We start from the raw sequence: 19190 nt of genomic DNA on the forward strand, positions 1-19190 counted from the left end.
AGGAGCTGCCGCTGTTGGACAGCAGGGTCCTAGGGGCTGAGGTGTGGTGGGGCGCCGTGGTGCAGGGGCGGAGGCAAGGACACTCAGGGGGTGGGTCTCTACGAACCGCCATGTGGCCGAGGGTCCGAGCTCTCCAAGAGGGAGCATGGCCCAGTGGTCAGAGCACCAGCGGGACTTCAGAGACCTGGGTTCAAATCCTTGCTCTGGCAGAGGCACCCTGTGAGCTTGGGTAGGTCACTTATTCTCTCTGTGCCTCAGTTCTCCTCTGGCTGATGGGGGCGATGGCGCTGCCCTGCCGCCCGGCGCTGCGGTGAGAGTAGATACATTGAGGAGTGATGTGCCCAGACGCTGTGGGGATGGGGGCGAGCCGAGCCCCCAGCATGGACAGATGGCGATACGCGGTGTTGCGCTGGCTGGGAAAGGCAGTCGGGGTTCGGCTGAGGCAGGGCAGACTAACCCCCAGCTGGCTCCGAGCTGCTCCCCGGCACCTCCCTGAGGGCTGGACGGGGTTCAGCCCGCTTCCCTACCTGAACCAGGTCCCCTACACGCGACGGCTCCTTTCTCACGCCCAGCCCGTCTCCTGCCTTCCACCCACCGCCCTCTAGTGTTTGCGGGTGTGCACTGCACTCCCTCGCTCCTGCTCTGTTCGGCTAGCGTCCCGTGTCTCAGCAGAGACGTGCACGTTGGGACAGTAAAACCTTGCACTCTTCCCCTTAGAATCAGAGAATCTCAGGGTTGGAAGGGACCTCAGGAGGTATCTAGTCCAATCCCCTGCTCAAAGCAGGACCAATCCCAACGAAATCATCCCAGCCAGGGCTTCGTCAAGCCAGGCCTTAAACACCTCTAAGGAAGGAGCTTCCACCACCTCCCTAGGGAACCCTTGTCCTTTCGTTCAGATCTTACAGTTAAGTCGCTGTGTTCAGCTGCTGTCCAAAATACTGTGAAGCCAGTTTATCTGCAGCAAGGCCAGGTAGTCGGGACGTGAGCTGCAGACCAGAGAGCCCCACGGCCCAGCCCAGCTCCGCTCGGGAGAGCCGCTGAGCTTGCAGCCCTAGGGGGTATGGCTGCAGGCCCGGGCTGCGCAGAGGGCAACACAAACAATGGAGAGGGAAAAGGGTAAATGCGACCAGCGTCTGTGTGTTGCACCGTAACTGCCTGCCGCTGAGTGCGTCGGCTTGGACCCGATTCACTTGCATGTTTTCCTGTCTCGCCGGTCATTCAGACTCTCAGCATCCAGCCAGTCACATGCAGCGATCCCCCCAAACCTTCCCCGCTACTCCACTTCCCCTGATATTGGCGAGTCCCTGCTTGCTCCAGCTCCAGATCGTACCAGGGTGCTGTTGGGCGTGTGTCGGGGGCTGACTTCTCTCCAGGGTGCTGGGGGGTGGCTTCTGTTGTCACCTCTGTGCACGGCGTAAGGAAGGCAGGAGACCTGGGGTTTAGTGTTGTCTTTGGGGTAGGGACTGTCCATTGGGTCTGTGTTTGTACAGCGCCTGGCGCACTGGGTCCCGTTCCTCGGCTCTGCGGGATACCCAGATTCTATAACAATGAGGCGAAGGCAGAACAGGGAAATCCGCATGTGTGGCAGTACAAACCCCTCTGTCTTGCCATGGTGCTGGTGCCGTTTGCTGGGGCATTGCCGTGGGATGTCAGGAGATGGGTGTCGAGGGGATGGGAAAATCAGGCCCTGTAATGAGGCGTCTGGAGTCCCCAGGGCCGTGGGCATGGACAACACCCTCTCATGGGTTGGGGCACCAGCTGGACCATTTCCTGCAGGGCTGAGTTCGCAGCAGTAAGTGTCTGGCCCCTGCCCCGAGTCAGGGATGTACAAGGGGCAGGCCCAGGACTGCCTGATGGCTGCCAGGAGAGAGGTGCCTTCTGGGTACATTATTCCATCCCTGGCCTCTAGTGGGTTTTATGTGCCCCTTGCTCTGTAGCAGCTGGCACTGCCCGCTGTCGGACACAAGATCCCCGCTCCCCTTGGCTCTCATCCAGGCTGGCCACCCCCAGTGGGGCCGGGGAAGTCCGCCTCGACGTCCTGCCCCCTCGCACACCACTGTCCCTGCCCACGACGTCCCCCAGGCTGACCCCGAAGCCTGGTCGGGTAGGTGCCACTAGATACAGACCAGTTACAGGGTAACTTTCAGGTAACTTTCCTCCCAGCGCCGGCAGGGCAGAGATGCCAAACACTCCAGCCGGGCGGCGGGTGATAAGGGCCAGACAGGCCGCCCCTCCGTCTGTTTGCATAGGAGCCTTTGGAACGTATCTGACTCCCCCATCCTGTGCTTTTCCAGCCCCCTCTGCCTTGCCCGCCCTCCGGTGACACAGATGGGCCGGTTTTAGGCCTGCCATGCCCTTTAAGGCGGACGGGGGAGGCCCCAGCCAGCCAGCAGTGGTGGGGCTGGGTGTGTGTGTGTGTTATACTTGGACAGCAGCGCGCACGAGGAGGGAAGAAGGACAAAAAAAAAAAAAGGCTGCTAATGAGTTGGAGCTTGGGCGGGTGGGAAGGAAAAACCCCTTCGCGCAGTGCTGAAAGCTTTTGCTCTGCACTCGGTCGCTCCACGCTCTGCTCTCTGGCCTCACCCTCCCCAGACGCTTGGGGCTGCCTTGATTTCTCCCTCCGCCTGCGGGAATCCAAGCCCCCTCTCCTCCCCCTCCGCTCCCCGTGCCTGGGTCTTTCTCTCTTCCCCGGGGGGGGGGGCCGGCTCTTTAATTTCTTCACGCCCACCAGCCTGCGCTTCAGCAACGCCGGGACCCTCCCGCGCCCCGGCCCCACGCTTCTCCCACCCCACTCGCCCCGCCGGCCAGGGGAACGCCCGGTCCTTGGATGTAACCGGCTCGGAGGCCGAGTGAAACCGGATGGATTTCGGGAGCGTCATGAAACAGGTAAGAGCCTCCCAAGGCTTCTGCCGAAGGGGAAAGCGCTGCCGGGAGATGGGGGGACTGTTCCCTCTTTGGAGGCCAGGAGCAGCGAGAGTTTGGGAGGGCTGTGATGCGGGGCAGAGCGTGTCGGAGAAGATAGACGGGGTGGGACGCCCGGCTGTGCCCTAGGAATCTTGTTATCGGCCGTGACACGGGATCAAATCCCCCCGGCAATCAGCGCCGTCCCGCCAGGGATGAGGAGGAAGGTGCGTTCTGCACCCTTTGCTCCATGCAACAGCTTTTTGGATCACGCCTGACACTTGTGTGTTAAGCCAGTATTGCTGCCTTTTGCCTGTGTATTCCCCCGCTCCGCCTTTGGGACTGGCACCGGGAATCCTTTAGCTCCGTGTCTCTCTCCACGTTGCCCACCACCCAGGTATCTGACCTCACAGGTGAGAGGGGGAGGGCAAAGAAGTGGGTACAGCAGATGTGCTGACGGGGGGAAGGGGGGGCGAGTTTGGGTCTGGCTGGAGCAGCTGGGAGAAGTCAGGGCAGGGGTGGGGCTGGGAAAGGCGTCTGCGGTTCCCGGCTGTTCTCTTAATGGTGTGGTGACAGCTGTGCACCTGCTGAGGCCCAAGTGTGGGGTGGGGACCGGTCACCAAAGTGTCTGTGTGCGTGTGTGTGTATTTGTGTGCACGCAGGGGATGAAGGGGGAGAGGAGGAGGAGGATGCCATGGGCAGTGCTGGGAAGAATGTGTCAAAGTGTCAACCGAAAGGAGCATAAATGTTTCCTTGACCAACTGCAACGGGCCGGGATCCCAGCCAGCCCCACCGATGGCTCCGATCCCTCTCCCCGTCCTGCGTGAGACGTGCCAGCCACTTGGCGCTTTTACTCCTTCCAGAGAGTGGTGGCTGTATGGGTCAGCCAGCCCCTCCTCTCTCCCGTGGGAGCACACAGGGTTCATTCCTCCCCTCCCCGCTGCCCCCCCGGGGTGTCTTGGCTCCCGCTGGCTGGTCCAAGCTCTCCGGGAGGCTGGGGCTGTGGAATGAGCAATGGTTAATCCGGTGGGTTAATGAGTGCCCAGGCGGCTCAGTGGCATGGAAAGGAAAGAGCTGGGATCTAGACATCGTGGTCCCTGGCTGAGAGGGTGGCGAGGCCGTGCCGGGGGTCTCCCGGGTGCCCTCTGAGGCGAGGGGCAGGGAGCACACGGACGATCCGGTCCAGGAGAGAGTTAATGAAAGCTGTGCTTGCCTAGCTCGGCCCCTGCTCCCCGCGCAGCTGGTTTTAGGCTTGGTCTCTGCTGTGTTCCTAGAAAAGGAAACGGCCCTCACAGGCCTGGAAATGAACCAGGCATCAGCGCTGAGGGGGAAAAAAAAGGGCAAAACAAAGGCCTGGATCGGAAACTCCTAATGACCCGCGACAGGAACCAAGGGGCGTGTGTGTGTGTGGAGACAGGGAGTGCGGAGGGGGGTCAGGGCAGGGGGCTGGCGTGGATGGGGGGGAGAAGGGACCATGCCAGGCTGGGGGATCCCTCAATGTCTCCCCACAGAGGTCTGCTGGTGGGATAGGGCCGGGGCTCCAGCCCGATGCACCTCACTAGCTGGCCGTGTTCCTAGGTGGAATGGGCCGTGGGGGGGGGTCTCAGCCCAGATCCTACCGGATAGGAATTGGTAGCTAATGGGCCAGGGTGTGTCGCTGTAACATACCCATCCTCCACGGGTCAGGCCCGGAGGGGGCTGCGTCACACCCTGAGCGGTGGGCGAGGTGGGCCCTGCCGGGGGGAAGCTCTGTTTTGCTGTGGATGCGCAGAGCACTTCAGTCCCCAGGGCCTCACCCCAGCAGCTGGTGAGTGGACCCTGCACGGACCCCAAAAGCCAAAGCGCGATCACTGCTGAGAGCCCCTGGGGCTTTTTCTCTTCAAGCTGGGGGCCTGACCACCTGGGCAGAGAGCCAATCCTGCCGGGCCCCTTTAAGGGGCCCATGTGCACGGGAGACCGAGGAACCGTGCTGTTCCCAGACTAATCTGGTGGTCTTAAAGGGACACGCCACCGCGGCGACTAGGACAAGGTGCCACAAACCTAATCCAAGAACGATCTAGTACTTAAAATATCTGCTTTAGCCATTCAAGCGGGCCGGGCGGCCCATTGTTTTCGGGAAGAGCATCGCGTGTTAATGAGACGTCCCGGGCCGGCTGGCTGCAGACTTGACAAGGATCAGAGGTTCCTTCCCTCTGCACCGGGGACGTCTCTTTCCCCCGCTGGCCTGGGCTGGGGGCTGCTCCCTCCTCAGCCCCTCCCTTATGTGCGCTCTGGCTGGATGACCCAGCTGTCAGCGCCGGGGGTCGCGTGGCTGGATCAGCGCCGCGTTTCCCATGCCTCTCGCCAGAGAACTTTGTGTCCGTGTGAGAGCGGAGTTTGGGGCGTAGGTCGCCGGGTCCCGTGCTACGGGGCGCTGAGCACCCTCTCCTCCTAGCCAAGCCAAGCCACCTCTTGGGAGGCGCCCGGCCCTTGGCAGGATCGGGCACTCCTGCTCAGTGATCAGGGCTGGACAGAGAACTGCCCCGGGAGGAAACTGGTTTGCAGGCTTTATTCCCTCTTCGCCCCGGCGTTCTTTGCTGCAGGTGGTTAGCTGCCCACTGGGTATTAAGGAAGTGGCAGGAGTTGTGTGCACGTAGAATAAGAATGTGTCCTCTGTATCCCCCTGACCCATGAGCACCGTTGATGCCTGTAGTGCTGTCAGCCGTGAGGCCGGGGACCAAACACACTATGGAAACTGACCCACCTGCACCCCAGCCCCAGATGCTCCTCCAACGCCCCGATTCCCTCGACTGCCTGGGCCCCTGCTGCGGGGCGACTCCTGGCAGAAAAGAGCAAGTGACTCCTCCTAATAAAGTCAGTGCCAGGGGCAGGACCGGCCTTGCAGTTCAGCCCTCCCTCGGCCAGCGCTCCGGTGCCCCGGGTCCGGCCTGGGCCGAGACAGCAGGGGTTGGCCCTGCTGTGGCAGGGAGAGTGCGGGTGAAATGTCCCGGGCAGCCTGTCGTGCTTGACAATCCAGAGGACAGGGCCGGTGTGCGCGAGGGTCGTGCCCGAGGAGGCGTGCTGCGGGTGACGGGACCGTTGTTTCGTGGTGGGGCCGGATGACCACGTTGGGCGTTGCTGGGCGGAGCGGAGGCCTCTGGGGTCCTGGCGTCAGTGCGTGGCGAGGCCGCTCTGAGTCACAGCAGCTGGGGCAGCTCCCGTCTCAGCGCGGTCTCCGCTTTGGGGGAGCGAGAGTCCCGGAGTGAGCCGGATGGGTTCCCAGGCCCTCGTGCCAAAGAACCTCTCCCGCCCGGGCGGGTGAACACACAACGATCCCAGCTGCTGAGCTGTTCCGTGGCTCTGCCATCAAAGCTTTGGATGGAGATGCTAGTTTGCAGGCCGGGGCTGTTGTGCGTGTTCCCGCCCAGCGAGTCCCCTGGGCCTCCCAGCCTCTCTTCACAGGCCTGGGGCCAGCGTCGCCAGGCGTTGCCAATACCTCCCCGTCCTCAGACCTCCCTGGGCAGGCGACATCGTCTCATGGGCACCTCCTCTTTCACCATCCCCATGGCAACGCTCTTGCCCGCTCCCTTGGCAACGTACCGATGCTCACGGCGTTTCCCACTGTGACGTGGGATCCGAGCTTTGGCCTTTGTTAAAGATAATGAAACTCATTCTTGTCCCACACTTCCTTGCTGCCTGGTCCCCCCCCCCACTGCATCTTCCACTGCCCCATTGGGCAGCCTTCCTCCCCGCTCCCTGCACCCCAGTGCCTTTCTCCTCCCCTCCTGGCCCAGGCTAGGCCCAGGCGAGGAGCCCAGGAGAGGAGCTGCTCCTGTTACACCATAAGGCAGCCATAACGGGCGTGCCATGGTAAGGCCTGACTGTCCAGGTCATGCAGAAAGCCCCAGGGACAAGCCCTGGCTAGCAGGTCTCTTACGCCGGTGCTAGAGGCTAGCGTGGGGGTGCGGGGCTAGCCGTGGATGGGGGCTGGCAGCTCCAGGGTGCAGGTGGTGGCAGGAGCAGAACGCTGCTGGGTTTCCCAGGGGAACCGCGCCGCCGAAGAGTCTCTGCTAGAGTCAGATGCGGGGGCGATCCCCCAGGGAACCGGGGTGTGTCTGCAAGCGCCAGGCGGGGCGGGACTCCTTGGTTCCATTCCCTGTCAGCTCTTCCCCTGGGCAAGTGGCTCAGAAATCCCCGAGGGGGGTTCTGCATGTGCCTTCTTTCCGGGGGGGCTTGGAGCGGGGTCGATCCCCACGCCTGATGCGGGGGTCAGGCTTTTCAGCGGCTCTTGGCCACGTTCTCCGGGGGTGGGATGTGAAGGAGCTGACCCAGATGGCTCCGACCTCTCCACCCGCCCAGAGGCAGTTCCCAGTGCTCCGCCCAGCCAGGGCTTTGCTCCACCTGTCCCATGCGCCAGGTAGAGCCCGTCTCCATGGCAGACGCGGGGGTGGGGAAGAGGGTTCCCTGGGGCCGTGCATTGGCCTGGAATCCGGAGAGGAAGCTGATCTGGATCTCGCCCTCCCTCCTGGAGGAGCCTGTTACAGGAGGCAGGGGCGTGGCCGGGGGGCGGGCACAATGCTGAGTGGCTGTGGGGTGGTTTACCAGGCTTGGGAGGGGGGCGGTATGGGGATGTTAGGGTGGGAGCTGCTCTGAGAGTCAATCAGTGCTATTCCATTGGCATCTCAGTGCCAGGTCAGGCCAGTTGTGCCAAGTCCCCCCGATGCCTTTCCCCTCCCATGCACGCTCATCTTGCTGGCGCCATCGTCATGGGGACCGGATGCGGGAACCACACCTGGGCGGGTCGGAGCCCGGCTGGCAGGCGATGCTGCCAGGGCTGGTTGGTATGCTGGCAGTCAGTCGCAGCATCCCCCCTTCCGGCTGGATGCCCTACCATCCGGTCCCCAGGCAGCTTGGTCGGATGATGCAATTTTGGCTTTAGCCCAGATCTTCTGCGTGGGAGGTTTGGTGCGGCCCGGGAGACTGGGTCGCCCTGGCAAAGTTGGGAGCGTGGCCGCCCTGTGTCTCCTGCCCCTGCAGCTGGCGTTGTTCTGCCTCAGATTTTAACCCGTGCGGCTGAGACGCTTTTTCTGGCCTCTGTCTGATCTTGTCGGGACAGTGAGAGTCAGGGACGGGGCGAGCGTGGGCAGCGATAAACGGGGAAGGGACAAAGTGGAGAGATTGGGCATCGGTCCCCTAGTGCCGTGAGGGCTTTTGTCTACCTCAAAATACCGACAAAGAGTCCTGTCGCACCTTATAGACTAACGGTTGTATTGGAGCATGAGCTTTCGTGGGTGAATACCCACTTTGTCAGACGCATACTCAAAATACCGCCAGCGTGGCTAGTGTTCAGCCCATAAACACGGTGTCCAGGTGCTGGTGGTTGCAGGTACGAGGATCAGTAGAGTCGGATGCTAAAATGTAGGCGAGACTTCTCTAGTGGAGTTGCTTCAGGAAGTCCCGCCTTCCGGAGGCAGTACTTCCTGGAATGCTGGAGGAGGAGGGGATCGCCAGGCTCAGAAGAGGAGTGGTGTAGACAAACTTCCTAGCAGAGCTCCACCCTCTCCTCCTTGGCCGGCAGGATGGGTCATAGGACTTTGGGGGGGCAAGCCCACAGAGGAAGCCATAGCATGGATTTGCCCTGCCTTGGAGGCTAAACTCACCTTTGGTGTGCAGGAGCGGAGCCCACGTAGGGATAATCTGGCTGGGGGACGCCAGCCATGACACGCGCCGGGGCGCAGGAATGCTGATTGAGTCCAGTCGGCGTCGGGCATTCCTGGGCATGGCATTCTGCTGCCAGCTGGGCTGGGTAAACAGCCGAGGCAGGTGGCAGGGTTACGTCGGGAGAGCTTCTGCAGACTGGAGCCCGTGGGCCAGAGCCAACCCTCGGTGCAGTGCGCCCAGGCCTGCACTGGCGCCTTGGAAACGTTGCCTTTTTAGGCCTTGGAGCTGAGGCATTTCAGCAGCGAGCTCCAGTCCCAGCTGTGCACAAAACCCTCCCTTCTGCCAACGACACCGGGGAGGGAGCTGCTGGCTGGAGGCTCACCCAAAAGGGCCTAGCGTGAGCCCTGAAACGGACAGCTGCCTTCCAGACGCTGCCTGGTCAGATTGCTGCCTCCTGCTTGCTAAGGGTCCTTGGAGTCGAAGAGAGACCTGCTTATCCCTCCGCCGGCTCCCCGGGGGGCCGGTCTACTTGCAGCGCTGCGCCAGTGCGGGATGCCAAACTGATTCCGCTAACCCTGCGCCGAAAGCCGTGTGGCCGCGTTTTGGTTTAACCCCGGGTGATTTCAGGGTAGTTGAAGTCAGTCAGGAATTGGTTTAAGCTAAGATGCAATCAGCACCCCCTCACTCCCCAAGGTGACATGAGTATCCATGCAAGGGCTTGCTCCCGTTTGAGTTAAACCGGTTTAGCTAAGCTAGTGGAAATCCTCTGTCCTGCAGATGATCACACTGGTCCCTTCGCACCTTAGCATTGGGGCTGGACAAGTCCTAGCAGACAAGGAGCCGTGCTTCTTCCTCCGTCGGTCCTGCGGATCACTGGGGAGATCCCGGGGGCAGCTGGTGGGGCTGGCAGGTAATCAAAGCAGTTTTGAAACTTGCAACCCGAGCACCTGTAACCTGCAGCGAGTGGTGAGCGATGAACTCGCAGCCCTCCCCAGGCGGCTCAGTGTTGTTTTTAGATACCGCAGCATCTGATCAGGACCCTGGAGATGGAGTGCGACTGATGGGGGAGGCAGGGTGGTGGGGATCCGGGGAGGAGCTGTTAAGAACGACGGGGACTTTCTAGCATGGAAAGGAGCTGGGGAGAGCTGATAAAAGGATACGGAACAAGGTGTGGTACAGAGCAGGCCATCCAGGAGTTCCTGTGTGTCCGGTCCTGTAACGTGAGAACAGGATGGCACCCAGTGCAAGTCTATTCATTGGGACAGGGACTGTCTGTTTGTACAGCCCCTAGCACCATGGGGTCCTGGCCCATGGCTGTGGCTCCTATGAGACTAGCTAGTGGCTATCAGTCTGTCTGCTCTGGGGAGCTGGAATCAGGAAGGGCTTCCCCAAATGGCCCAATAGGGCTCCGTTTGATCTGTTCTTAACAGAGGGCAGGTTAAGGGGTGACTGATCACAGTCTTTAAGTACCACCTGGGAACAGAAATCTGAGAAGAGAGGGCTCATCAGTCTAGACAGATTCAGACAAGAAATAAGGCACAAAATGTTAACAGTGAGGGTAACGAATCATTGGAACAGTTTGCCAAGGGGCATGATGGATTCTCCATCACTGGCCATTTTAAAATCACGACTGGCTGGTTTTCTGAACGATTTGCACCAGGAATGATTTTGGGGCCGTTCCCTGGCCTGAATTATGCAGGAGCTCAGACGAGGTGGTGACCATGGGGGTCCCCTCTAGCCTTAGATTGAATCTGGGGTAATCCATCCTTTTTGCCCACACCAAACTGAGCCGTGAATCCTTGCTCCTTTCCTGTTCGTTCACCCTTTGCAGAAAACATATGCAGATACTGAGAGAGGGAAGGGACAAAGTGCACAGCACAACATGCCGTGAGCTTAACCAGTTGCTTCGTACATAAACATAGCGCCCGGCACGTCAGCACAGAAGCCAGCAGATTCCCCCTGACCTTTCCAATGGAGCTGGATGTGCAGCCTGATGCGGGAGCTGGGGATGGGCTGCGATCTCTTCTCCTGAGACTCAGAAAGATCCAAGACCCATTGGGTCACACCTTGTCCATCGCTCTCTGGTACTGGGGGTTTCCCCGGGGGTTTGCCAGCTTAGCTCTAGTGCTCCACAGCGTTCCCCCACTGCCCTTAGGAGAGTGTGCCTCCGGCTGAAGAAATGGCAGGGTTAAGGATGTGTTCTTCCTGGTTTTTCGCCTAAAATTCCCTTTGCTCAGGTTCCTTCTGGTTAATTCTCACTTGTACTGTATTACGGCAGCCCTGGCGAAGCCAACCGAGATCAGGCTCCCTTGTGCAAGGTGCTGTCCAGACACCCAATGAGGGACAGTCCCTGGGCTCACAGTTAAAACAGACAAAGGGTGGGAGGGGAAATAGAGACAGGAAGTGACCCAGCAGAGGTACGAATAGAACGTGCCATCTCCTGAGTCCCTGTGCGGTGCTCTATCCATTGGCCCACGCTGCCTCTCTTTCATCTCCTTCCGTCTTGCTCTACCGCCTTATCTCCTCCCCAGCATTAGCAGGCCCCGGGGTACCCGCTCTCAGCGCGTGCACAGATGAGCCTGTAGTGTAGCGGGGTGTACCTCCCGGGGTAGCCTGCGGGCTCCTAGCACAACAGTCCCACCCCTGCACCCAGCGGCTGGGGGCACTGGGCTGTTGGCAGAGTGACGCGTGTGCGGAGCCAGGGGGCTGCCTTTCCCAAACAGAGCTCAAGCAATACGCGACTAACCGCCCCGGGTGGTGGAACCCTGGGGCTTAACAGCCTCCGTCCACCTGCAAGGCAGCAGGTGGGGATGGGCACTTCCACCCCGGGGTGCCCGTCCCCAGCCTGACTGCTGCTCCGGGCAGGCTGGGAGACGAGGATGCCAGAGGAGTGTTGGCTAATCCATCAGCCCAGAGCCACTGAATCCTGCCTTCTCTTTCCCTACCTAAAGGGGCCCCCCAGCCCTCAGATCCCTCCCTGGACCTTGGGGGGCGGAGTCAGCTGGAGTCGCGGCTGAACACCTGGGGGATTCTTAAATAAAACCCGGTGACCCAGGTGGAGAAAACCTGTGTCTTGGGGCTCAGCTGCCAGCCGCCGCAGTCTGAGCCTGACCCCCCCAAACCTTTCCCTTGACCTCAGTGGGCTTTAGATCTGGTCCTGCCTTTGTCCCTTCTTCAGCTTGACAGTCTTCAAAGGGGGGGAAACCCCCCAAATCTGGAAACAGACAGAGACACCGGTGAATGCAGCACTGGCAGTGATAGAGGCTTTGCAGATAGAGCTCCCCACTGAGCCGCTACCCTCACCCCCTCGGCTCTGCTGTCTCCTCTCCCCTCCGCCCCCAGCCTGGCGGGATTATTCGCTCTGCGTTTGAGACTGTACGTGGCAGGGACGTCGCTGCCGGAGCCTGCTGCAGGTAAGCGACAGGTGAAGGCTTGGAGGGTGGAACCGGGACCCCTCATTGATATGCAGTTGAATGAAAACATAATCCAGGTGTCTCTGCTGAGCAGCTGTCCGGGGAGGCAGTAACCCTTGCAATGCCGAAGCCTGGATCTGAGCATGGGGAACAGCCCGGCTCTGAACCCCGGAGCATGGCGCATGCAGGGATGCGCACGCGGCAGGGACGCAGGCATTACCAGACTGGCTCGGAGCCGAGGGCCGTCCAGCCCAGTATCCTGTCTCTGACAGTGACCCGCGCTAGCTGGGTCAGAGGAAGGTGTGAGAACCCCTAGGAGCTAATCTGCCTTAACGTCAGGTCTGATCCTGGTCTCTGAGAGGTAGACATCAGCTCAAGCCCTGAAGCAGGTTTACTAGTCCTTCCACAATTGTTAGGACAAGGCTGGATATTCTTGTGCTCCGTGTAGATGTGCAGTCTCGCTTTGAATCTTGGCCTCAGTGACTTCCTATGGCAGTGAGTTCCACAGGCTAATCACACGGTGTGAAAATGTTTTCTTCGATTGGGTTTGAATTTCTAAATTCACTGCATCTCCCTGGTTCTTGTGCTGTGGGACAGGGAGAACGGAACCTCCTGATCTCCCCTCTTATAATCTCCCTGCTTGTCAGAGATTTTCCCCCAGGCCCCTGATCGTTGTTGGCTACGCCAGGTGCAACCAGACTTTTGCTTTCTTTCTTTGCTCTGCTGCATCATTTTCCCTTCACATGTTCTAGGGCTCGTGCTCTACTCTGAAGCGGTTGATACAGGACAGAGACCGAGACAGCAGTTAACAAGCGCTGTGCGGAGCGCTAGAGCTGGGCGCAATTTACTGGCTGGGCGTCTGTTTGGGAGAAGGTCACAAATATCCCGCAAAGGCTCTTTTACTTAGAATTAGGATCTGATCCCGTGGGAGCTTTCAGAAAGGGTGAGGGCCCTAGGGCCCCAATCCGGCTCCCTTTAACGTCAATGGAAAGTCTCCCCTGGCCAGCGGTAGCTGGATGAGTCCCCAAGTGTGTCATGAATGGCGAGAGAGGGCTGGAAACTCCATTGCCTTCCACTGTGTGCCACCATTCCCCCCCGCCACCCTGTGCACCAGCAGCCACACCGGTGGCAGGGGAGAATCAGGCTCCCTGGATGTGCTTACGGTCTAAAGACACTGCTGATCCCGGGAGGAGCCGGGTGCCCAAGGGGGAGTGGGCAAAATACCGGAGCATCCCGACCTGGGCCATCTGAAATACAGAGGGGGCGAGGCACAGAATTCCTTCCTCTCAAGCGTGCGTGCCGGCCATGGCTGCAGATGGGACGCTGGGTGCGGAGGCCCAGGGCTCCGGGTGGCACCGAGAATCCTTCCCGCAGGTTGCTTGGCTGCTGGTTCTCGCTCTCATGCTCGGGGTCTAACTGATCGCCCCCTGTGGGGTCAGGAAGGAATCTTCCCCCAGCTCAGCTTGGCAGGGACCTTTGGGGGTTTTTCGCCTTCCTCTGCAGCGTGTGGGGCCCTGGCCAGCACTCTCTGGGTGTATCTCATTTAATCATAGCCCTGCCATTGTGGGCGCCTCTAGCACGGTTCTCTTAGGTGGTTTCTAGGTAGACTAGCCTGAATTGCTGGGCGTGGTGGGTCCAGGGGACAGCGTTCCCCCGGAGAGTCCCAGACAGGACCATCCGTATCCCTGGTAGTGATCTAGCCTCCAGGGCGACTCCCGGAAAGCAGCACGCTACTAGCACCGCGTTTAAATCTCCAGGCTGGCGGGGGTGGCGTCCTGGCTGAAATCATCTGATGCCAGCTGAGTTACTGACTCACCTGTGGCTTTGGCCAAACCACGTGGCCGCCCTACGTCTCAGACAAACCCTGAGCGGGGAACAAGAAAGCAGCCCCCCCCCCCCCACCGAAAGCCAGATGCTGCGTTGGAGTGCCAGCGGCCCTGGAAAAATAAAACTCCATCCCCGAGTGTTTGGAACGGGATAGCGCTCACGCCTTCCCACTCCCCAGTCGGACGTGCGGTTCCCCCCGGAGCGTTCCTGCCCGCCTTGCCTGCAGGCCAATTGCACAACCCTCTATCACGTTGATGGGCTCCTTGCCTGGTTGGGGCCCTTCTGCTCCAAGTGCCCAGTGATTGTCCAGGATCGGGCTGGCAGGCAGTGGTTTGGAGGGAGGAGGTGGGGAAACAGCTGAGAAATTCTCTGGGTGTGGAAAACCCCCTGATGGAAACATGCCGTCCTCTGTGTGCGCATTACTTGTGGAATAAACAGAAGATTAGCTGGGGCTGTCAGAAATCTGCCGCTAAAAGAAAAAAGACGAGACGAGATCGAGGCAGATTCCGGGGCTTCTCCAAAGGAATTCAGTTTGCCAGCTGATGTGCTGTGGCTGGTGATGGCAAAGATTCGCAGCTGGCTGGAGACAAGAGTAGAGACAAAGGGCCAACCTCCGTGGTCAAATACCCCTGGGACTGGCTACTATACTGGGACGGGCTGTGTCAGTTCCTGAGCCAAGAGATCGAAACTCAAGTGCCTCCTTTGAGAGAGGGCAAGGCTTAACTGGGTTGGCTGGGAATAGAGCATCCTAGTCAATAGGGTGTGATTAGAAGGGAATTGTTCCAGCCTCCTTGGTAGATGGTAGGACAAGGAGCAACCACCAGAAGCCAGCGAAGGAGAAGTTTAGACTAGACTGTGATGGGTTGGACCCTCCCCTTTCGGGGTGCCACTGAGGTCCCACTGAGCCCACTTGTCCACCAGCCTCAGTTTCCCTCCCTCTGTGCTGCTGTGACAGGCTCTCAAGCCCCCTTCCAGCCCCCACACAAGTAGGGACACAGCCAGCTGTAGAATCACACAGAGTCTGCAATCAGCTCTCTGGGGGAGGCCTCAGCTAGGGGAATGCCCGGCACTCCTGTGTGCACCCCCTCTGGAGTGTGACCCCCAAATTATATTGTCTTGCAAAACAAAACACGTAAACTAAGCTTCCTACGCCAAAGAAGCAGGTTACAAATACACCTCTACCCCGCTATAACGCGACCCGATATAACACGAATTGGGCTAGAACGCGGTAAAGCAGCGCTCCAGGGGGGGTGGGGCTGCACGCTCCGGCGGATCAAAGCAAGTTCGATATAACGCCGTTTCACCTAGAACGCGGTATGATTTTTTTGGCTCTCGAGGACAGCGTTATATCGGGTAGAGGTGTAGTAATTCCTCACCCTAAATGTAGGTTAGGCAGGTTGCAGAGTTTCTGAAGCCCAGAGTTCCAGTGATTTCTCTTCGCAGACTAGACCCCTCCCTCAGGCCTGGCCTGGCCTTTCCTCTGTTTAGTTCCTTTGTTTCTTCAGATGTTTTCAGCTGTCGTCCTTCTTGGGCGGGCAGGCAGAGGAGAAGAGCCTTGACTGACTCACTTCCCAGCCTTAAGTAGGAGTTACAGAAGGCGGGAATCCTTTGTTTCCAGTACCACCAGCAGTGTCCAAGGTGGTACCCAGTACCAGGTGCCATCATCACATGACCCATCTTAGTTATGTCATATTCATATCATAACAATCTCTCTGTGAAGAATATGGGGTAGCGTCACAGAGATGTTAGGTGGAAAAATCCCCTTTGACAGATAGGGCAATGGGACAGTGGACTAGACACGCCGTGGGGTGTCTGCGGAGCCATCGTTAGGTGAGATGAGACTTCATGGGAAGGATGCTGTAAATTGCAAGGGGATCACGCTGGGTGACCCACGATGTCTCTCCTTACCCTATGGTCCATGCTTCACCACATCCAACCCTGGACCAGGGCTATACACCCCCCTTAATAACTCATGGGCTTGAGTTGATCTCCAGCTGGGTCTGGACACCCTTTCCCTCCACCTCCAGGGTGGTGCTGTGCAGTGTGGTGGGTTGTACCTTCTGCAAAAGCCCTGGCCCCTTTTGGAGACTGGCTGCCAGACTAGGTGGACCTCGGGTCTCCTACGACATGGCAACATCCCCTTCTTCAGCAGCTTCTCGCAACACAAGCGCTGCCTGCCAGGCTCCGCAGGGCTCACGCTCTCTGTGCAGGAAGTGCGACAGGCATGCACCAGTCCGGCATGCGCGGAGCATTCCCTGCAGCGTCCAGCCCCTGATCACCGAACGCTTCCAGAGGTACCAGACCTGCCGTCCCCAAAGGAACGGTCTGTCCCGGCCTGTAAGAGTCAACGGAGGGCCAGCACTTTGCTTAGCCCCATGGCACTGAGATCTGTTCACAGTGAAAACAAGACTTGCGTAGCGTGAAATGACTCCAGCCGCAGGAAAACAAAGCACCGAGATTCCGCGAGCAAGGATACAGGAAACTGGTGGTCACGTATAAAACAATATCATAGCACGCTTTCTCGAGATTAAACTTAACTAACTGGGTAGCCTCCTGCCTAGAGAAGTTTAGCTGCCCCAAAGTTCTCTTTATTGTTTTTCGACATGATGCAAAAATGGCGGGGAGGAAACCTTTTGACGTGTTCCTTGCAGAGGGTCCTCCTTCCTGTCCCTTCCAGTGAGCTGCTTTCTGAATTCCACACCACCTGTCCCTTACATTCAGTTCAGACTGGGGGGCCCGTTGTGACAGAGCCAATACGTAGTTTACACCTGAAGGGGGGGGAGGGCTAAGCAGCTCTTGTCTGGCAGAAAGCCGATGTTTCACCTTTGCCGGTGACTTGTCTACATTTAATCCGCTAGCCGCTGTAGCGCTTCAGTGTAGATGCCCCCTACACCGATGAGAGAGATTCTCCCGTTGGCCTAGGCAATCCAACTCCCCGAGAAGCAGCAGCCTTGTTGACGGAAGAATTCACCCTTGAGCGATGGAGTTATACTGACCTAATTTTCTAGTGTAGACCCAGCCTAGCACCTTGATACAGCCTTTACGGCTGTATTGTCAGAGTATATACCGAACTCCTTACGCTGTGTTGGTGCGTCCATTTCACAGCAATACTGAGGATCCGTGTGCCACCGGCTGCCCTTTGAGACCTCGCTGATGTTCCTTGGTGGAACCGGAATCCTGTAACCCCTCTGCACCCCTTGTCCGTCGGCATTCAGTGGTTCTTGGGTCCACCCGAGGGATGGGCCACATTAAGCCTGAAGGGGCAGCGTAAGGAGGTGGGGGGAGTGGACGGTACTGGGGTGGAGGGTGGGGTCTGTGCTGGACAAAGGGGATGAGTCTTGAGCAGTGGAGAAGGTGGCATGGGGCACCAGATCAGAAAAGCTGGCCCGAGGGAAGGTGCGGATTGCTCACGGGAGAATTCAAGCGCCCTTTTCTCGTGGTCTCGTGCCGCTCCCCACCTCTCAAGCGCCGCTATGTAGAAACAGGGGGGCTCTGTCTCCCCAGAGTTCCTCTGCTCCCCTTGTTTATTTCCCCGCCTGAAGTCGTCAGTGGGCGTTTTTGTGACAACATCGACCATCCCCATGGCAACCGGGTGACTCGTCGGCCTCCTGGAGCGCGGGTTGGAACTGCAGCTGGGGGCCTGGGAAACAGCTGGGCTCTCCCTGTTTTCAGGCCAGTCCCGAGGAGTGGAGAGGGATGGGAAGGAGCTGGCCCTGCAGGACGCCGCGGGGGGCTGTAAAGTGGGATCACGCCCGTGCGGCAGGGGGGATCTGATTGGAGAAACCGGGGGGCTGGCTCTGATCATCTCTGAGGATCTGCCCTCAGAAGCAGTGCCCCCTCCAGCCTCGTGGGGCTGCCCGCTGGATCCGCCACCATGCCAGGGATTGGCGTGAGTTAGAAGCAAACCTTGTTTGCAAGCCCATCCCTGCTCAGAGATGGTTCCCCCGTCCCTACTCCTCCGGCCTGTCGGCCGTCTTCCACTCTCCCCCCAAGGTGCCCCCTTCTCATCTCTCACTACTGAGGCAGCCCTGCTGAGTGCCCTGTTCCCATCCCTTTGTAGGGCCCAGCCCTTCCCTGGATCCATCCTCTGCCGGCCTCCTCGCGGCTGCCAGGCTGTTCCCCCGCACTTAGTCCTCCTTGTGGACTTCCGCCAGTCGCTCCCCAGGCCTCAGCCCCTGGGCCAGGTGTTTCCAAGGAATGTAGGTGCTGGAAGAGACAGACCGGCCCCGACGGAGATTTTCAAAAGAGCCTTAGCAACCTCGGCACCGAAGTCCCATTGAAATCGCTAGAGGTCGCGCTGGACCTGAATCCCTTTGGCAAAATCTGACCCCCTGGCTTATTCTGCGTGTTGTGGAGGGCTGTGTGCAGCTGCGGCGTTGTTGACCTCCCGCACTGTCAGCTGAACTCATGGGACTCGGGGGTCAATGGGAGTTGGAGCATTCGTTCTTTGCAGTACCGTATTGTCCCAGAGGCTCCCGCTGGGCCCGGCGCCGACTGCATCGAAAGGCCCAGATTTGTAAAGGTATTTAGGGGTTGCTGTGGGCAGGGCTGAAACGCCTGACGATCCTTTTCCAAAGGGATTGAGGCACTTAGGAGCCAAACACCCATTGACAGTTGATGGGGTTTAGGCTCTTGAGTCCCTGCCCCAAAGAGCTTACAAGACAGATGGCGAAAGGGGGGAGGGAAACTGAGGCATGGAAAGGTGAAGTCACCCAGCAGGTGGGCATAGAGCCTGGGTCTCCTGAGTTATAGTCAAGTGGCCTACCCACTGGGCCATACTGCCTCTTGCTGTAAGTAGCTCCTACCCTTCCTAATGATAATACTTAGCACTTTGGCTTGCTCCAGCCAGCAATGCAAAGGAATCTCTTTGTGGCTTGTCCACAGGTCTCTGTGGACCATCGTGGTGTCTTAGGGAGCGGCTGTATCCCAGCGAGGAGCGGTGCAGCTGAGGGGCTGCGTCCGTCTGGGGAGGCTGCTCCTCTAGGGGAGAGGCCAGGTGCAGGGGAAGCAGAGTTGGTTCTCATGCCTGCCGTGAAGTCGACCCGCCTACGGGCAGCTGTGGCACAGGGCCGGGTGTTTGTGTAACCAGGCTGTTGCGATGGTGACGGGAGCCAGAGAAGGACCTAGCGTCACACCACTGACCTACCACCAGCTGGGGACTGGCCCGGAAGACTTCGTGCCAGCCTCAGCCGTCGCTTCCGCGGGGCAGCGCTGTTTCCAGCTACGGGCCCGAGCTTTGCTTGATCTAGTGCTCTCGAAAGTGTAGCCACGGCAGCGGGATGGCCGGCTTTCCCACGGCCGATCCCGTCTGAGAGCCTAGGTAGATCCTCGGGTGGCTAGCCGCTCCCAGGGCCCGGGCTGTTATTAGCCTGCTAGCGTGGTCACAGCTCGTGCAGGTATGTCCACCCG

The 19190-nt window shown here is 59.3% G+C and overlaps 1 protein-coding gene across 19 annotated transcripts in view; it reads left to right on the plus strand.

The window, feature by feature from the left end:
- TNS1 (tensin 1) overlaps positions 1-19190 on the plus strand; it is a 251427-nt gene that overhangs the window by 62476 nt on the left and 169761 nt on the right. For 2 of the 19 annotated variants that reach the window (XM_065561392.1, XM_065561393.1), the window contains exon 1: positions 1552-2886. The exons of the other annotated variants lie outside the window; for them this stretch is intronic. In XM_065561392.1, coding sequence (XP_065417464.1) covers positions 2860-2886 — 27 coding nt within the window. In that variant the 5' untranslated portion in view covers positions 1552-2859. Of the gene's footprint in view, positions 1-1551; positions 2887-19190 lie in introns of those variants that run through there. 19 annotated transcript variants of the gene reach the window in all.

The sequence above is a fragment of the Chrysemys picta genome, chromosome 11 (genome assembly GCF_011386835.1).
Source record: "Chrysemys picta bellii isolate R12L10 chromosome 11, ASM1138683v2, whole genome shotgun sequence".
Classification (NCBI taxonomy): domain Eukaryota; kingdom Metazoa; phylum Chordata; order Testudines; family Emydidae; genus Chrysemys; species Chrysemys picta.